The 21,106-nt window shown below is 31.7% G+C and overlaps 1 protein-coding gene across 2 annotated transcripts; it reads right to left on the reverse strand.

Moving 5' to 3' along the window:
- Window positions 1-15,427: 15,427 nt before the first annotated feature.
- Window positions 15,428-20,533, reverse strand: LOC131062279 (cytochrome P450 71AU50). Of its 2 annotated transcripts, XM_057995898.2 has the most exons (3): window positions 19,592-20,533; window positions 15,844-16,213; window positions 15,636-15,763 (listed from the first exon to the last, which is right to left on the reverse strand). In XM_057995898.2, exons 1-3 carry the CDS (start codon window positions 20,486-20,488, stop codon window positions 15,732-15,734), a joined length of 1,299 nt encoding a protein of 432 aa, XP_057851881.2. In that variant the 5' UTR covers window positions 20,489-20,533; the 3' UTR covers window positions 15,636-15,731. The 2 variants fall into 2 exon arrangements, with proteins under 2 accessions (XP_057851880.2, XP_057851881.2); XM_057995897.2 differs by having other exon boundaries at window positions 15,428-16,213; window positions 19,592-20,530.
- Between the last annotated feature and the right edge of the window lie 573 nt (window positions 20,534-21,106).

Here is a 21,106-nt window from a genome sequence, read left to right on the forward strand (position 1 = left end):
TTCTAGGTTGAATATTTTTTTTCCCAAAAACCTAAATTTAGTAATAAAAGCAATTTTATTTTCTTTTCCAATTTTCTAACAAAAGACAAGTTAACATGCAATAATTAAAAATCATTTTTCTTTCTTTTCTTTTCTCATGCAAATTAATTAATATTCTAGATAAAGAAATTAAAGCAATACTTTAATTCTAATTAATTCTTTTATTCTTTTATTTATTTAAAATTCTAGGAACAATAAATGAAATTAATCTAATTTAAATTTTTCCACTAAAATTTGAATTAAATATATTTCTAATATCATGCAGCTTGCAGTTTAATGCATAAACTTCTTTTAATTAATTAAATTTATAATCTCAATGCATACATAATTCAACCATGAGATAACTCTATCAACTTAATTAATTAATTAAATCCACTAAAACACACAAACTAAGCAAACCTCAAGCAAATACTCATAAAAAGATAAAACAACAAAATACGAAGGCCGAACAAACTGACAGGATGACCAACTGAAAACACTCACACGAGTGTAATTGAGTAAAATGGGGTCAACTACTATCTCCTCCACTTCCATCAGAAAATATAAGGAGCGCTCAGACCTGTGAAGCCAGGTGGAGACAATACCCTATACCTACCCGGTACTTGTACTTGCAAAATCTTGCATCACCGAACCACACATGCATATATATACAATATAGAAAACACGACATACACACCGATGAAGGAGAATTGTGACGTTCCTTGTCTCACCGAAATGAGGGAAAGAAAATCGTCCCCTTGCATCCAATACACTCACAAACACACAACATATAATTACACATTGCAAATAAATTATGCATCTCATATCCAGATAAAGCATGAAATAATGTCATAAAAGTCTAAATAACACATCATGGTAATGTATCCATTGAAAGTAAACAATAATTAAATATGAGTCTAATAAGTCCAAACGAGTAGGGGTACTACAATGTTGCTCTAAAAGTTGGTGAATCACTAGTTAATGTTAAGAAGAACTCTCATCAAAGCACTGGTAGAGAAGGAGTCATCACATAGGAACAATCTCTTAAAATCAAATTGTAAGTGCTTGGGTCAATTTTTTAAAGTTGTAATTAATTCAAGAAGTACATATAATATGGTTTCAGTTGAGATGGTTGAAAAACTTATGTTGCCTAAGATACCACATGCTACTCCTTACAAAGTCTCTTGGTTGAATGGGGTCGATATGTTTTGGTGAATGAACAAATTTGGGTGGAGTTCAACATAGGAGGGTATAAGGACAAAATTTTATGTGATGTATTACCCATGGATGCATGATATTGGTTGCTAGGGAGGCGTTGACAATTTTTTGGTATACTATGTATGATGGGAGAAGGAATACCTATGAGATAGAAAAGGATGGGATATCTTATGCTTTCACGCCCTTGAAAGAAGAGGATAAAGGACAAACCAAGAAAGATAATGTTTTTGATCAAGTGAAAAGTAGGTTTTGAAGGGGCCCCAAAACCCTAATACAAAAAGATAATCAAAAGATAAGATAATAAAGACCAGCTAAATAGAGCAAAACACAAAAAACAGACAGCTCGGAAAGACAAAAAGCTAGCAAGAAGCCAAAAGAGGGAAAGAGAAAAAACAGAGAAAACTAAGGGACAACCATGAGAAACAGACCCTAAGAAAGGTTTATGATTAGATCCATTGCTTCTTGCTCCAACTAGACCATAGAGGCAACAACGCTTTTCAAATCCTCTAGTTCCTTGGCATGTTGGGTCATCTTCCTAGTCAAGAAAGCTAATGTTATGATGGTAGGCAGAAAGGAGTTCCTAAAGGTAGGGAAGAGAAGCACACAGACCTTGCAACGACTACTAAGCTTGGAGATGTTATGACAGTAGTCTTGAGAAATGATTTGATTTTGGAGGAAAATTATGTTGAGTTGGTCTTAAGATCTACTACATTAAATGTCAAGGATAAATTGATCTTGGAGATCCAAGGTTGGCTTAAGAAGTATGTTTCCATGATGGTGAGAGAAGTGTTCCATTCATTTCTTTCACAAGGGGATGTTGGTAATTCTTTCACACCAGAGGTTAATAAACTTGAGCAAGCATCTGATATAGGGGTACAACGATAGGTGGAAGAGGTGAGAAACAAAGGTGAAGAGGTTAAGGAAAATTTGCAAAAGGATATAGACAAGTTCAAACATACACCTAAAGTGAAGAAGTGGGGAGTTTGTTACAAGGATGTAGGAGGTATGGTAGAAGGTAATGATGCAGGTTTGACAACATTCTCAAATGATAAAGGAGTCAAAAATCATCCATCAATCAAGTCTCTGAATTTGTAGCATATCCAAGGTGCCAAAGAATTGAGAAAGACAAGAGATAGTGCCCATTTTAAGTATTTGGTTCATTGGAAGGTATACCAAATGGAGTTATCACTTGGAGGTTAGAGAATACTTGATCAAGAAGGATTCTACTATTTCCACATAGTAATCCTCAATGGGACTTGAGTCTATATTTTCGAGGGAGTATAGTGTAGGAGCACCCTAGGCTTAGTATGTTCAAAATAAGAATTTTGGTTTTATTTAATGTTATTCCATGTAATAAGGAATTTAAGACCATGTTATGTGTGTTGGACTCCATATTACATCTCTAGGTGTGTTGGAGTGTCCAGTTGCACAAGTTGTCAATTTTGCTAAGTGTTGCCAAAATTGCAAAACATAGAATATGAAGTGTCATAAGTTGTAAATGTGGGAAATTGAATGGTTGTAGTTTTAAAGGTAGTTAGTTATTGTTGAGGATCTATTGATAAATTTTTTAAAAGGCCTTGTATGGTCGACAATAAGGGTTTTTTTTAAATTTTTTTTGAAAGGTTTGGAAGCAATAAAGTTCTATTTTCCTGCAGTTTTTGAATGCTTATTTTCTATTTTCTTGGTGGGAATAGATACATATGACATTTCTATGACCTAAATGTGATATGGTTGGAAACATAAATGAGTTACTTTTCATTTGGTTTTTGTTTTGTTTAATTTCATTAAGTTTGGAGAAATTGATGACAATTTAAGTGAGAGTAACCCGAAACTCCACCTAAATGGTGCAAGAGCACCTAAGTTGCCATCAAGCCTCTATGAGGAAAATTATGAAACCTATGTGTTTTGAAGAGTGAAATTAGTAAATAAGGTCTTGAAAAAACATATGTGATGTAATAAGTTTATTAAGACCATTAGTTTGTATGTGGAATCTTAGTAGGGTTCCCATTGACAAAATTTGTCAAAGTTGTCATTATGTGAGAAACATGTAGTAATGGGTCTAACATGGAATTTTATGATGTATAAATGTCATATGGACCTATTTTGTCTTATTTGTATCAATTTTGAGTCATAATGGTCTTAGGTTGGGTTTATGTCCGATTCTAGGCAAAAAATGTCAAAGCAACTTTTGTCAATGTTAGTGATATTGGTTCAAACAGTGGTTATAGCCATTGGGAGGCCTTGGAGGAATTATAATAGGTCCTTCCCATGATAAAAAAGTGGGTTGGATGCAATATTTTGTATGAAGAAGAAAAAAATTAACAAGAAAAGTATCAAGTTTCTGCATTTTTTTAATGTAGTAGACTGTTCCTGAGTGTTTTTCTCTATAAAAACTCATTCATTTTGCTTGGGAAACAATTGGATCTTTTGTGAGAGTCAATCTAGTTTAATTTTCTTCTAGTATCATCTATTTTCATTGAATTTTTGAAAAGTTATAGTAAGTTTTGTAAATACTATAAAAAAACCTATCTAGGGTAGGCAGTGAGTATATAAAATGTAAAACTTTATTTGTATCCATTGTGAAACCCCAAAATTGGGTGGAAAAGTGTATCATATTATGCTATTTAATGTTAATGTTCTTGTAGATCCCCATACATCATCTTGCACATGCCAAATGAGGAGGGTATGACTATTTTCCTATGTCTCAGACTGAGAACACATTATGTTCATGAGTTTGGAAGGTGTGAGTTCATTTAATGGTTTGGGAGACTGAGGGAGGGGAGAGAGGGATGCAAGAGGAACCCTTGGTGTGGTTTAAAGGTTGGAAAATTGAGAAGACATAGAAAATAATAAGAAACCCTTGACTGTTCTTAGAGAAACATTCTTGATTGTGACAGTTTAACAGTCCCAAAGAACACAATAGTTTGCAAGGTTGGAAGGGTTCGTGTGGATGAAGTTAATGAGTGAAGGAGGGTAGAAATACATTGCAACCATTCATAGTGTTTGGGGTTCCTTGGGAAGGTGTATGGTCTCAAAATTTGGATTGTCTTAAAACATGTTGAATACTATCCTAAAGAGGAGTGAAAGGGAAATGATCTCATGGTGGTTGTTGGGTGTTTAGGGGGGTAGGAAATCTTGTTTGTGCAAGCTGAGAAACCCTTGTAGGTTGTATCAAGAGGGGTATAGGTTTTGTGAGTATCCATTGCATGATGAGAATGGAGGTTGGAGTCCTTGTGAAGGATTGGTGTTGAGCACGTGGCTACAAAGGGTGTATGAGTGTAGGAGTGTTGGATTGGGTTTTGATCATGTTGTTTTGCCCTAGTTGAGTGAATGCCATTTGTTGGAGGAGTGTTGAGAATCATGGGTGAGTTGTTGGACTGTTGAAACCTTTTGAGTAACTAATGACCTTGTGAGGGGTTTGTGACTGAGTGAAGAGTTATCACCTAGTTGGATAGGTGAGTTGGGACAAAGATCTCCCTTAATTTGTTAAGTGTATTAGAGTTATTGGTTTTGGAGAAAATGGCAAAACTCACTTATCTATCATTGGATCTTGACAAAAATTGGAGGAAATGTCTATCTTAGGATTATCGACAATATTAGTAAAGAAATTTCCTTAATTGTTTGTTTTACAAAAGTTATGAATGATTGTTTGACTGATATCTTCATGTAGTAGGCCAAGAAACCATGAAAGGAGTACCAAATTGTACAAAGGGAGTTTGGAAATGTATTACTGGCAAGTGAAACATGTCATTGGATCTGTAAAGACCCTGTTAGGATTGGGAAGTGTTTGGGAGATCTCTAGAGACCTATTTGTTGTGATACCCTAGAGTAGTAGGTCCCAAATTAGCCCTACTTGCAAAAATAGTAGTCAATTTTGAGCATTTCATTCCAAAACAACCCCACCTACAAACTGGATATGTCGTGAGTGTTGGAGTAAATAATTTATATATTAATTATTCAATTAATTTTATTAATTCACTAGATAATATGTGCCTTAATTAGTAGTTAATTATTGTCATTTATTATTTAGTTAATTAATTAATTAGAGATAATTAATAAATATTTATCTCCATGCATAATGCAAACTAGGAAAAACAAACTATGTTTAGATTTTGAGAGTTTCATTCATTTAGTTAGTCTATTATGTTATTTGTGCATACATACCTGATTCATGCATTATATTTTAACTCTCAGTCTATCTTGTAAAATCCACCATTTAGGGTTTCTATCTTTAGAGTTAGATTTCTTTATAAGGATGCCATATCCTTCATTGTAACTCAAACAATTTCAAAGCAATTCAATCAATTTCATTGTTATTTTTTTCAATTATTTTCCTTTAAAATTATCTCTTTATGTGTGACAGGTATTCTTGCAGAAGATAACTGGGCTTGTGGGATTCACATTTCACGAATTCTAACATGGTCTCAGAGCTCTAGATCTAAAGATTCTTATTCATTTTTTTGGAGATTACTTGCATGCACAAAAAATCGTTCATCTTCGGTTAATTTATAGCACACAATTAGTTCCAAAAGGCTCGAGAAAGTCAGGATCACCTTTTGTTTCATTGAAATCAGATACATGGAGTTCATTTTGCAAGGGTTTGAAGTTTGAAGCATTTCTCTATTCTAGAGGGTAACTAAAAATTCAAAGTGTTTTGGGCACAAATGGACCTCACCATTGGCTTCAAAAGGTGTTTCAAATGAATTTTGATATTTAATTTGCCTATTTTTAGTGATGGGGGCATCTGGGGCATGATTTTTTAATTGGCACGCTTCACAAGGCACACAAATCTGTATGGTCATACCGCTTGCATGTATGTCAGAAACTTTTTTCTAAAAAAAAATCAATGGGTTGGTAAAAAAAATAAAAAATTGATTGCTAGGTTTTTAATTCAAAAAAAAAAAAAAATCAGTCAGTGCATGTTACAAAAAGACTTTTTTTAATAAAAAAAAAGAAGTCAAACCTTCAGCAACAAAAGTACCATGCATCAACACGACATTAGCGGTACGGACCACCATGCATGGCCCTTGTGAACCTATTTGTGTCCTAAAAGAGGGGGTTTTTCTTCTTCTTTTGGCCATAACTTGTGCATACAATATCGAAATTGGCCAAACAAGATATCGCCAAAAAGCTAGTTTTGTCTAATTTCCAAATATATGGGTCCCATCATGTGTTTTTGTTGTTGGTGCATTTTATACTCAATTGAAGTCAAAATTTGTTGTTGGTGCATTTTATACTCAATTGAAGTCAAAATTTGTTGTTTGCACTCTAGGGGCATATCTTGTGCATCCAGACTCCATTTTTCGCAAACGAGATAACATCGAAAAGATGATTCAAAGCTCTATCCAGATCTTAGGTCCATTTTTATAGACTTGTTACCAAACCACTGTTTCTTCCTTCCGATGTCAACCATTTTTTTTTGGTCCTATTATGCCCTTCCTGTGATTGGAGCTCCACCTTTCTTGTCTCATATCTCTAGTTTTTTTAGCATAATGGAGAATAGAATTTAGATTGATTTTACCTATCATGCCTTTCCCTTGTAAGCATTATGGGGGGGTTTCTACTGTTGGTGGTAATTCTTCCTTGGTTTTGCATTGGAGGTTCTATGTATTTAGTACTTGTTCTTATGTACTAAGAAGATGCAGTGGTTGGTTACCCATGCATTTTGGTGAGATGGAATACTTACCATATGGAGACTTTTACATTCCTATTTCTGGAGGTTCTTTTTCAACATCATAGCAGTCATTCTACGATAGTAATAGCAGCTTCTTCACGCTTCAATGTTTCTTCATGCTTGTCTTTTATTTCTCTTTTGGAGAGGAGTTTTGTCCCCACTGGGTTTTCTCCTTTGCTCCATTTCTGAGAAACTTGTAAGTTTGTTCATGGGTACCTCATGCGGATTTATGTTAGGATCCATATTGCATTCATCTTTGCATGCCTTTTTCTTACTTCTTTTTTGCTTCTCTCTCGAGTTGTGCATTCAAGGGGGTTGTTGGAGTAAATAATTTATATATTAATTATTCACTTAATTACATTAATTCACTAAATAATCAGTGCCTTAATTAGTAATTAATTATTGGTATCTATTATTTAGTTAATTAATTAATATTTATCTCCATGCATAATGCAAACTAGGAAAAGTAAACTATGTTTAGATTTCGAGAGTTTCATGCATTTAATTAGTCTATTATGTTATTTGTGCATACATGACTGATTCATGCGTTCTAATTTAACTCTCAGTCTATCTTGTAAACTCACCATTTAGGGTTTCTATATTTAGAGTTAGATTTCCTTATAAGGATGTCATATCCTTCATTGTAACTCAAACAATTTCAAAGCAATTCAATCAATTTCATTGTCATTGCCTTCAATTATTTTGCTGTTCAATTCTCTCTTTATGTGTGATAGTTATTCTTGCAAAATATAATTGGGCTTGTGGGATTCACATTTCACAAATTCTAATAGTGAGGTGGCCAAACGGGTATCTGAAACTGTTTCTTTTTTGTGCATATGAGGTCTACAAAAAAAGTCATGCTTTGTCAAACCCTTTTGAAGGGCTACTAGGAGGTAGGCCTAATTGTGAAGCAACCACCATTGACACAAGGTCAAGTTCAATTTTGAATGCTTGTTTGAGTTAGTTGGAAGGTAATTATCTTGTCTCTGCATCACTACCTCATTTTTTCATTTGTACACCATTATTCTACCAAATTGTTTAGTGGAAACACATCCAAATAAATATTTTGGATAAATCTGTACTCAATGGGATGTTTCATATAGTTTGATTTTGTTAAATTATATGTTTGACCTCTTTTTAGGCTATTCTTGATTGTTGTTGTGTTTAATAATTTGGAATTGATTTTAATTATGTTTCTGTTCCTTTGAAATCATATTTCATTGTGCACAAAAATAAAGATGTTAGAAAAACAATGAGATTAAATAGCACAAATCATTGAAAAGAAGATCTAATAGAGTGAGTATAAATAATATCTTATTCACTAGAAGTGGAGTATTTAGAATAAGATTTGTGAATTATTAAATTTGAAGAATGTCATCTTGAGTGACAAAATTATAATCTGTTTTCTGAAGAGTGTTCCCACAAAGTTTTAATCTTTAAGGTATCTAACATAGGAGCATTTTATGGATTGAGCAATCATACATCACTTAAAAAGAGTTTCCTTTGACTTTACTATGTTTTGGTTTGAAATATTTTTAATTAAAATAATTTGGGAAGGGCCCCAACCATTGAAAATATAGCACAATCCATCTAAAACTAGAACTAGAGAAAAGTGGTCACACGTGAAACAAAATAGGGCAACTAGCCAAACAACAGAGTTGGAGCCAAACAGGTTACATCAAATTTTGAATCAGAGCTTTGAGACTACTTATATAATATTCTATCCCCAAAAGACTTGTTAGTGGGGTACTTCTTCTTATAATGAACAATTGTCCAAGTACATCCATTATTACAATTATAATAGCTTTGACCCACATGAAAAGGTGGGTTAGCAACAACTGAGATAACAACATTACCATCAGAAACAACATTATTAAGGACATCAACAATACCAATAGAAGTAACAACAAAATTGTTAACAACATCAATTGGAAAGACAATAGACACAACAACACTCATTGTATCGACATAAGAAGATTTGATCAGATAGACAATACCTTCAGGAAAGTTAGTAGAAAGATGGATAAGAGTAGAAGAAACCAGCGCAATAAATAGACCCAGAACCAAAGACATGTTTTTGTTTGAAATGTTCGTTGTGATTTTTGACATACATTTTCAAGTGTGTACTTGTGAATCCAAGTAATCTACAATATTACTACCAAGAGCACTATTGTGACATTAATGCCATTTATGAACATGTAGGTTCAAGAACACTTACATATGTTAATAGAGAAAACCTTTATGACCTTTTAAAGAGTAAGTGTGTAGTTGGATGGAGGAGTAAAGTGTATGCTATAGAGTGAGGGAATCATACATTTGCGTCGGTAGAGAAAAGTGCATGGTTGATTAGAAGCAAGTGAAGTTTATCTTAACTTCAAGTTTAAGCATCATGTTCCTCAGAAGTTCTAGTGATGAATACTGACGAGACAAGATCAACTCTTTCATTTTCTAAATATTTTAGTAGACACAGCTATCCATGGGCCAGCTTTAAACGAACGCGTCTATTCTGGCTCCGAAACGGCAATACGGATTGACTAACACGCGTGTTAGTCACACATTTTACACCGTTGATTTTGCAATAAATGGCTGCAATTGACTAACCTGTCGCTAACACGCTTTACGAAAAATTTGTTTTGGAACCAGAATAGCTTCAGCCGCCTTAAACAGCACACACTAAGCCTTGACCACTTAGGTGGCTGTGGGGCCCATTCCTTCCACTTAGACATTCCATTATTGTCCGTTCCGTTCAAATAAACTTCACCGTTAACTTTCAAATTCGAAATGTTCCCGCTAGAAGTTTCATCGTACGCAACAGACAGATTTCCATCTACCTCTATTTTTATTTGCAGCGTACTCCATGCCTGTGCCAAAATGGGGGCAGAGCTTCCGAAGAGGGTATACATCCTTCAAAACATAACGGAAGGGCATGACTGTAAAATGACAAAAATGTGGAAGTACAGACAAAGGCACCTGAACTGTTTGACCAGAGGCCTCAAAGAAATGTGGTTCCATGGAGTGCTATGATTGCAGGATATGCAGAAAATGCGTTTGATTAAGAGCGTTCAGATACTTTCAATCCCGTGCGAAAATGGGAGCTTTGCAATAGGGCATGAACATTATGAATAAACAATGTAGGAATTTTGTCTGGCGATGTAGCTGCAATTGTGTCCTGGCAGACATGTATGCAAAATGTATAAGCTTAGACAATGCACGTGAACCGTTTCACAGAATACCTCAAAGAAATATGATCTCATGGAACAGCCTGGATACAGGATAGAAAGAAAACGGATTTGCTAAAATAGCTTTAGAAACTTTCAATAGAATGTGATTGGTAGGTAAGTTTGGACGTCAAAAATAGTAGCATTTAATCCACTGTTGGCATTTAATCTATTATTTTTAGAAAGAGTAAGTTGTACAAATATAAGCTAAAAAATACACATTTGAATGTGAATTGTATGTGTAATTATCTTTCTCTAAATTTTTTAAAAATAAAATTTAAAAAATTAATAAAAATTGAAATAAATAAACACAATCAAATTATATAAGCATGATTAAAAATGCCAATAAAAAGGATACAAGCAAGTGGCTCATTAATGAGTTATGTATAATAAAATAGATGATCCAACTAACCTATTGAATTCATATTAAAAGGCTTCACTGTTTAGATCGGACCTGAAAATTTTAAGGAGCTGAATAATAAATGATAGATAACAGTTTGGCTATGTAGTAAGGATTGGCCCAAAGGAAGAGAAGGGTTTTAGTAGAGAAGATTTGAGGAGTTGTAGAGTTTGAGAAATAAGAATGTGAAGATTAGAGAGGAAAATAATGTAGAGGGAGGGAGGCCTTTGAAAGGCCATGTAATCATAGATTTTTTGTGTGTTCATGTGATTGGTTTGGAAATAAACTATTTTTGTTTTCACTTTGCAATTAGTAATTGAATGGAAATAGAGAGTCTTTGTTTTATGTTGTGTGTTCTTGAATTTCTAAGTTGGTAGGCAAACTGGGAGAACTCTGTCTTGCATCAATAAGGTTTATAACCATAAAAGAAATGTAAACTAATTGCAAAGAGAAATCTATTGGGAAAAATTATGTCACATATTTAGTGTGTCTAATGCTATATAATGTCCCTTACTAGGAGTAAGCATGTACATTATCATCATTTATCATGCCTTCATTTAGATTATTGAAACAAGAGAATAATTAATTATTCATAATACAATCAAGAATTATTATATTTAGACCTCATCCTTACTTCTTTCCTAACCTTGAAGGAGGATGAGGATTTGTTGTCATAGGGTGCTTGGAAACCAGTCTACAAGTAGGTTCCCTCAAAGTTTCAGGACTTCTTCCATACCCCATCTTGAGCGTACCTATCTTGTGAATATTCACTCCGCCTCTCCCTACACACACCAACCTATCCTCTTGAAGGAAATAGTGAATGATTAAAGACCATACCATTAATAAAATAATCTTTCATTTATTATGAATACATAAATACATAAATACAATTAAGTATAAATCTGATCTCCCTATTATTAAAAAATGCATATCTTATTGACGATACTTCTTTATATATATTGATACTTGAATAAATATAATAATTTTTATTATAGTTATATATATTTTCTCATTATTCCTAATAGAATGCAAACATAACATATCATAAATGTAAATAAGCATATGATCACAAGTAAACTTTAATGTACCAATATGTTGTTCTGGTTAACGATAGTATTTAAGTTTGATTTCTTCTTTGATGTGAACTTAACATCTTTTTTTCTAATCTCCTTTAATACTTGACAATAGTTGTTATTATAAATTGAAGGTATATTTATCTGAGTTCATTTTGTATGATTCCATCTTCTTAAATGCATAACCATTATATATTCTTGAAGTCGATATGTAGAGTCATCCTTTCTTACAAAGGAGGTGGTCGTGTTTCATAAGGTGGTGTCTCTTTCTTACAGGTTGTTGTCCCTTCAAGTCTTCCATTTAATTATTAATTACTATTAATCTAATTATATCGATTTCATATTCATTCCTCTTTACTCAATTTTATTCCCTGATTATTGTCAATATGGTGATCACTACTTTTGCTAAATGAAATTGTTTCTTTATTACTACCCTAATCGCAACTTCATGTCATCACTCACTAAGTTAATAATTAGTAAACTAATGTTTGTTTCTTCCTAATAAACCATTGATCCTATGCTCCTTCATTTGCCCATTTCAATATTATTAATCTTAATTACTATTGTAATCATATTAAATCATTTTCATAATGGGATCATTTCTTATATTGTTGATATAATTACATGAGGTCAACCTTGTTCTTTTGAATTAGTTCCTTAATCATGTGTATGCATCTCATCTTATCATTGAGTATATATCACTTTAGCTATAAGTTTTGAATCAAGTGCTTAATATTTGATGGAGAAGAATCACTATTTCTTTTTTTTACTTACTTGTCTAACATAGGTTATAAAAAATTGTGAAATCTTAAAACTAAGACAATTTTCTAAATATATCTATTTATTCTTGATATGACAATGAATATTGCTATGGTATTCACCATGGCTTAATCGAGGTCATGATAGTCCACCCTTCCCGAAGTTTTCTTTCCTCAAGCAAATTTTAGTGTTCAATCCACCTCTTCTTGGGGATGTGATTCTTATGGTTGGGGATAGGCCATGGACTTAGTTGTTGGATTATGAGGGCCTCCCCTTCCTTTGTCATCATTGCTTCTCTATTACCCACTTGGCCATAGATTGTTCTCTCTCATGTTGCAAAGGCATTTCCACTTGGTGGAAGGATGCTCATGGTGATCACCTAACATAGGCCATAAAACATTAGAGTCATTGCAACCTAGGAATGATAAATCATATTGTCTAGATCAAAACCATATTTGGGTGTGTCTGTTTTTTTCTTTTCTTTTCATAATAATCTATTGTGCTTTATTTCACTCATCATTGGGAGCTATAAGAGATAGTTGGCATCTTTCATATTTCAAAGAGATGCGACCCAAAATAACCTTCCCAGAAGGTGAATTTGATTCACATTTAATAAGGGGTGAATCTTTCTACATAATACGAGGTTATAACAGATTTTCTTATAGTTCAGTGGTATAGAGTTATCATTCAAACCATCAAGTAACTCAAAGAAGAAAATAAATCCATTAGTAGACTATTAATAAAAAAATTATGGGGGATAACATCTTTTCCCCACAAATTTTGATTATCTAATTTTCATCTATACTTGTGCATTTTATAGCAACTGAACTAAAATCTAACACTTCTAGTAATGCAATAGCATAACATTAAAATAAATGCCATGTTTAGGTATGGTCTACTACTTTCAAAGAAATGTCAATGCCAAAGTCCTACAAAATATCAAAATCAACAAGGATGCAAACAATTTTTTTGTGTTAATTAGATTATTTATGTTTGTCATTATATCATTTGTATATCAAAAAATCTATAAAGGACTACATCCAACCTTTGATACAATTTAAAAACCATGAAATTTCTAGGTCATCTTTTGTAAGGGACCACCAAGTTTTAAATAAATATTTATATTACTAAAAAATGGAATGTTAGTAGCTATAAAAACAATAGATGAAGTAAATAAACAAATTATATTCTCAAAACTCTTTATGACAAACAATGAAAATTGGGGAAATACAAATGTTTGAGGCTTAATCTTTATTTTGGGTGATGCTTGCAATAAACCTAATTTGAAATATTTATTTAGTAACTTTAAATTAAATGTATTTTTTTCAATATTTCTATAATATATTAATTAATAATTATTAAGCGGTTATATACCTCATTACATATCTATAAATGTATATAGACATAAATATATACAAATACATACTTACATATATGTATGAAAAGGATTTCCCTCTTAAATTAAAATTTAAATATTTTTCAATAAATTATTATTTTATTTTTCAAAAATATCGTTTTAATATAAATTTAACTATTAATTAATAACGAAATATTTTAAATACATATTTATAATTTACATCAATATAATTTTAAATTTATATATATATTAATTTTAATAATACTTAATTATTATTAATAATAATAAATGTATATGTTTTAAAATATAAACCACATATATTTTAAATAATATAATTTATAATAAACTATAAAAATCTTCTAAATAAACGAGAGGCATCAAGCAATCTTTTAAGATATTCCATAATTACATTATTAAGCAAATTATTTGCAATTATCCTTTAATTCTTCCAAACCCAAAAATGAAATTGACATAAAAACGTCAGACAACAAAGTTTAAAATAAATCAACCATAAAGAGCTAAAAGGAGGAACACAAAAAAAATAATTCTAAAAAAATCTGTCAAACAGTTCACGGATGTCCATACCCCGTTCCACAGCTCCCATTTTCGCACACGCTGTGAAGATATTGACAAGGTTTTTTCACTGTCATTTCTAGCTGGGATCACGGAGACGGAAACGGAAATGGACAAGAGCAGACCTTGACAAAGGTAATGGGCCCACAATTGCCACGTAAGCACGGTCAGAGGCTTAGTGTGTGATGTTTACGGAAACGGATAGGAGCAGATTTTGACAAAGGTAATGGGCCCACAATTGCCATGTAAGCACGGTCAGAGGCTTAGTGTGTGATGTTTAAGCCATCCCCTTTCGATGAATTGTTGTGAGGGTTGTTGATACCTTTTGTTCTAAAATTGAACAAATAAAATCTATTGTTTGAAACAAAAAATATCAATTTTTGTTAGGAAATGTACCAACAGTTGTGAGGAAATGTACCAATAGTTGTTAAGAAATGTACTAATATTGTAAAAAATAACCAATCAGGTGATGCCATGTCAGCTGCACAACTATTGGAGTCTCTTTTGCATGCCTATTAGTTTCACTTTTTTGGGGGGCTGTTTTGGACACCTTGACAAAAAGCATGCTGATGTGGCATCCTATTTGATGATGTGGCCCTGAAACCGTAGTTATACGCAGGGGACTTGCCAAGTAAGCTGTTGTAAAAAAATGAGAGTGATTTGAAATTTCCAAATAAAATTTTGAAAAGCGCGAAGTTAGAGTGCACAACTACTGAATCCTTTCCCCTAGATAATATCACAAAAAATGCAAATAAATCAACTACTTAAATACCAAAAAATCGCACTACTACTTAAATACAACTACTGAATCCTTTACCCTAGAAGAAGAAGAAAGGAGTACGTCGTTCTTCTCTTTCGATTTTAGTGTTTTGCAGATGAGAATGTATATCTTGATTTGAGGGTGTTTGTGCGGCTTTGGTTCACCTAAATCAATTTGAGGAGCGATTTCAATTACATTCGCTTTTCTTAAAAAAAAAAAAATTAAGTTGCGAGCTTATATCAGAAATTTAAAAAATTAAGTTCTGAGTTTATATCTGAAAATTTTTGTTAATGATAAAATATTTTTTAAAGGGTCTCAATTTTTTAAAACAACTATAAAGCTGTCAATAACAAAAATAATTACACAACACGAAGACATTAGATAAAAAATTGCCATTAAGAAACTACATTATACCATAATTAGGAAACTACATAATACCATAATTAGTTGTACTAAGACATTCGAAACAAAAATATATACAAGGAAGTTTGACACTAATAATCTACGACAGAACTGTGAAAATCTCATGTTCTTCATAAGAGCTAGACTTGTGACTGAAGGATGTCAAGCGGAAGGCGGGGAACTGGAATGGCATGAAGATGAAGTTCCCTTGTCATTGTATTTCCAAATGTTTCAGACATATCCAGATTATCAGCAGTAACCCCTCCAGGAAGACTCCAGTTAAAGCAGTGTAACAAATGTGCAAGTCCCAGCTGAATCATGCACAAAGCCAAATTAATCCCTGGGCATATTCTACGACCTGAACCAAAGGGTATGAGCTCAAAATCCTGACCTTTCACATCAATTTTGCTTTGGAAAAATCTTTCAGGTTTGAAGAAATCGGGCTCTTCCCAGGCAGTTGGGTCTCTCCCAATAGCCCATGCATTTATAATGACACGAGTGTTTTGTGGGATTTCATATCCTGCAATTGTGCAGTGTTTCATAGATTGGTGTGGAAGCAGCAGAGGACCAGGTGGGTAAAGACGAAGTGTTTCTTTTACCACCGATTGCAAATATTGAAGATGGGGAAGATCAGATTCTTGTACCATACTATTGCGTCCCACTACTGCATCAAGTTCTAGCTGAGCTCTCTCCATGGCTGAAGGATTTCTAAGCAACTCACACATTGCCCATTCCAGTGTACTTCCTGAGGTATCTATGTCCTGAAAAATACCCAACACAGTGAGATAATTTACATAGTTATGAAAAATGAAATACTGAGAAATTGTTTCAATATAGCTAATCAACAGAGCAAAGCCACCCCTAAGCTTGGTCTATTTTGCAACTGCTAGTTGTTGTATATATTTTGTATTAATTAATCAAAAAAATTGAGATAGTTAGAAGTTCTCAGTTGATGGGATTGTGTATATATTATCATTATTGACATTCTAACCTAAAAAGTTAAACAAAATTAGAGATGAGATTTCTACAGTCCATGCTAAATTGATATAAGTTTCTGGATTCAGCTGTGTAGATGATGAATCACTGAGTGTGACTCGAAAAATTGATGCTAAAAAATTCTTACACAGCTGAATCCAGAAGCTTATATCAATTTAAATAAAATTATTTAATTACACAAAATGAGTAATGTTTTGAGGCATGCATTATATAAATACAACATCTTAACAGTGCTAACTCAAATAAGTGTTCATCTGATTTGAAAATTAAATAAATAATTTTAAAATTAAAGCACAAATAAAATACATCTTAAATCTTAGACTCTTTTCATTATCAATATAATCAAATATAATTTAATTTAATGAAAGAATATGAAATGATATTGAATTCATCAAAATTATAATTTTTAACATAATTTTTGATTAATTAAAATATATTTTTAATTTATTTAAGAAAATTAGTTTTTATATATCTTTAATTTTTTTTATAAAAAATGATAAAGTTTATAAAATAAATTAATTTATAAAATTAAAAAAAAAAATCAGTACTTTCAATTTCACTATATTGAAATATAGGAATGATATTATATATAATATTTAGTTTCATTTTCATTTCATCTAACAAAGAATAAATGACTATCATATTTTTTTTTCTAAACACATTGAACAAGAAAAAATAGAGAAAGTATAAAAGCCACTTTTATCATTCTTTTATTTAGAGATCTACTCAAAATGTCCACATCCGAATTTCTATAAATAAATTGAATGAAAATAAATTGAATAATAAGTTTATATATATATATATATATAAATAATCAAAATTATTAAATAACTCATAAATAAGTAAACTAAATTCAATCTTAGAAAATACATAAAAAAATAATTCTAAAATAAAATAAATCTTAAATTAAAGAATTGAATTTCATTAAACATATATTAAATATTTTTTAATATAGTAATATTATTAAACATATATATTATAATTTTAATATTATCAATTTGAAAATATAAAGAATATTGTTCAAATAAGAATTCATGCCATAAGAATTCCATTTATTCTTGATGCTAAGAAAAAAATTTAGTTCATCTCAACTATAAAACAATTAAGGATTTTTTGAAACATGTAATGAACAGTGAAATAAAAAGAACATAAGGGCAGGTCCCCATGCTGCTCCTTAGCTTATTTTGGCTAGTAGTAGCTGCTCAACTTTTTGAGGAGCAATTTGTGGAGCAGGTGGCCCCATGGATAGTAAAATGGCTACTTAATAATATTTCTTTAAAAAAAAATTATAAGCAAACTTGTAGGCAAATAAAAAGGAGAGCCAAAAAACATGGTGAAGCCACATGCCATTTTTTTCAATAAGCAGTCACTACTTATTTCATTAAAATAGGGAAAGATTCCAATTTATCCTTTTCCCTTAATTAAAATTTTACAAAATTTTACATGAGAACACCTAAGCTGCTTAAATTTAAGTAGAAAATGCTCATAAGCAGCCGCATGGGGTCATGGGGTAATATTTTAAATTAGATTAAAAGGTCTAGTCTATAATAATAATATGATATGGAATATAATGACTTGGACATATTATCTAAAATTATCAAATAAATGATATATCAAAATAATAAAAGTAAACATAAAAATAAAAGTAGAAAATGTATAATTTGGTGATTCTATAGAATATTGTATTTATAAAAAATAAAATGATATATCAAAATAATAAAAGTAAACATAAAAATAAAAGTAGAAAATGTATAATTTGATGATTCTATAGAATATTGTATTTATAAAACATGATTGTTTTCATTTGACTATAGTAAATAAAATAAAAGATAATACCTTTTAAATAATTTTATAATGCAATATACAACAAATACTTTATTTTATATATATTTTTTAAAACTTAGAAATTCATAAATTATATATATATATATATATATATATATATATATATATATATATATATATATATATATATATATATATATATATATATATATATATATATATAAAATAATCAAAACAAAATAAAAATATACATAGAAATCACTATATAATTTAATAATAAATAATTATATATTTTATAAAATAATAAATAACATATTTTAGAGATAGTCATATAGCTAAATATGGAACACATATTATAATAAATAAAATCATTTTAACTATTTAAAAGGTGTTCTTAACAATTGGAGAATGAAAAATATCATATCTCTGTTTTCAACGAGAAGGATATTCCTCAAGATTATCTTTTTCTAAGAAAGTGATTATAATAAATCATTTTAACTATTTAAAAGGTGTTCTTAACAATTAGAGAATGAAAAATATCATATCTCTTGTTTCAAGGAGAAGGATATTCCTCAAGATTATCTTTTTCTAAGAAAGTGAAAGGGCTTAGCCAAAATCAACAAGCTAAAAAGATTTCCACTGGGTAGACCATTGTTTAATTTCTTGAGTGGGTGATTTTGGTTCATTTCATTGTGTCTTTCGATTTCTTGGGTGCTCTCACCTCTAGTGAGACCCATCATTTTAGATCTATGACTCTTATGTAATTGTTTCAATGTCTCCCACTTTTATGTAATTGTTTCAATGTCTCCCACTTTTATCTAATTAGAACATTTAGAAAAATGAAATTCATATCCGAATAATTTCCAAAATATTATATATATATATAAATAAAATTAAACTACACTTTTAAAAATTCCTACAAATCAAAATAATTTCCAAATATTAAAAATTATTATCATTAAATAAAAATTATATTTTTATTTAAAATATTAGTATAAAAAACTTAACTAAACTAATTTATACAATAAACACACACATATATATAAACACACACAATCTCACTTTTTTATATATATGAACCCGATAAACACATATAATATTATAGTTTGCAGCTCTCAAGACCATGCTAGCTAATTTAAAAGGTGAAATCAATTAAAATATCGTTCAACCCACCTGCTCCATCTCCCACAGTTTTACTGCAACTGTTTACAAGCTATACAATTAAGTTAGGAATACAAAAGATAGATAAAACAAATCAGAGTGCAGATCAATCAGAAATTATAAGTGTGCACATACAAAAGACAACTGAAAAAACCAAAAAATAGAATGAATCACATAAATTATAAGTATTTACGTACAAAAATGACAGTCCTGATGTGGTCTCTGGTAATCTTGATCTCCATGGATTCATCTTCAGACATACAAAGCAGTACATCCACAAGGTCCTCACAGTCCAAATTACTGGATTTCTTCCTTCTTTCTACATGTTCATCCACAATCCTCTCAAAATACCCATTAAAAATCTTGGTGATCTCAGCCTCTCTCTTCTTAAGGCCATGCCAATCAAGCCACCTTAACAGAGGAATAAAATCTCTGTAATTGAATCCACTTAACGCAGGAAGCACTTCATCCAAATATTCTTTGAATGTCTTCTCACCCAGATGAGATTCATAGCATTTCTTCCCAAAAGTGATTCTAGACAAAATATTACTAGTCAAATAAGTGACCTCTTTGCTCAAATCTGTAGCCAAGGAATTCACGCCACCCTTTGCATTTATGAGCGCAGTCTCAAGTATAGACTGCATCATGGCAGACATTTCTTGGGCTCTCAGGGATTTGAAGGAATCCATCCTTTTGGGAGAGAGAATCTCCTGAATGAAGATTCTGCGCAGCAATTTCCAGTAGGGACCATACTGAGCAGATGCAATTTTGTATGGGCTGAGGATGTAATTATGGTCTTCAATCACAGGGCGGTTTGCAAATATGCTGTCATGGGTCTTGAGGACTTGTTGAGCCATCTCTGAGGATGATAATACAATGGCTGGTTTAGAACCAAAGTAAAGAGTCATAATTGGGCCATATTTGTGGGCAAGAGTAGCGAGAGATCTGTGAGGAAGAGAGGAGATTAAATGAAGATTGCCAATTATGGGTAAGGGAGTTGGCCCAGGTACCATTTTAGACATTTTTCTCAGATTTCTGACAGCAATGAGTAACACAATTAATAGAGGAATCCATGCTGCTTCAAGGATTTCCATTGCAAGCTCAAGCCAAACAATCGCTTGATCCTCATTTATACTAGTTCATGATTACCTAAACTAGTATATATAATTATATATAATTAGGTACATGATTACCTAACATTTAATCTGAGATGTTTGTAAAAATACACAATGTTGTCTCCATCAGGGGTACGTGGAGAATAGTGTGGTCGAGTATTTTGAATATTAGTAGTCCCCATCAGTAGGATTGCATTGGTGAGTTGCAATACATAGTCAATAGTGGGCCAGTTCATCATACAGATGGAGATTTTGTGAGTCGGTTGATAATGGAATTAGTTGCGTAGAAGGAAAGACTGGGAAATTGGTATACTGGGGAGGTTGAGTCGTATAATACTGATAAAGGAGTCAATAATACAATACCTGTAAAAGGTATACCACGTGGTTGTTGGGAGGTCATTCTTTTGATTACTGTTTTTCCTGGATTAGATTTTCAATTTCTAATTTGCCGATAGGCAATTCCCCGTGGGGTTGCACCCCCACCGGAATTGTCTCACGCCGTTAAACTATGGTTGTTTTCCAGTTGTGGGGAAATTGGTTTCATTTTTAGTTTGGTGATTCCCAGAAAGGTTTATTAAATATAACATAGTACTTTGG

Source organism: Cryptomeria japonica, chromosome 11 (genome assembly GCF_030272615.1).
Source record: "Cryptomeria japonica chromosome 11, Sugi_1.0, whole genome shotgun sequence".
NCBI lineage: Eukaryota > Viridiplantae > Streptophyta > Pinopsida > Cupressales > Cupressaceae > Cryptomeria > Cryptomeria japonica.

Bases quoted from the DNA above. Each gene is read 5' to 3' on its own strand.
- LOC131062279 (XM_057995897.2), bottom strand. From the start codon at position 20,488: ATGGAAATCCTTGAAGCAGCATGGATTCCTCTATTAATTGTGTTACTC. The intron at 16,214-19,591 runs GTACGTAAATAC...GGTATTTTTCAG, and splicing joins ACATCAGGACTGTCATTTTT to GACATAGATACCTCAGGAAG.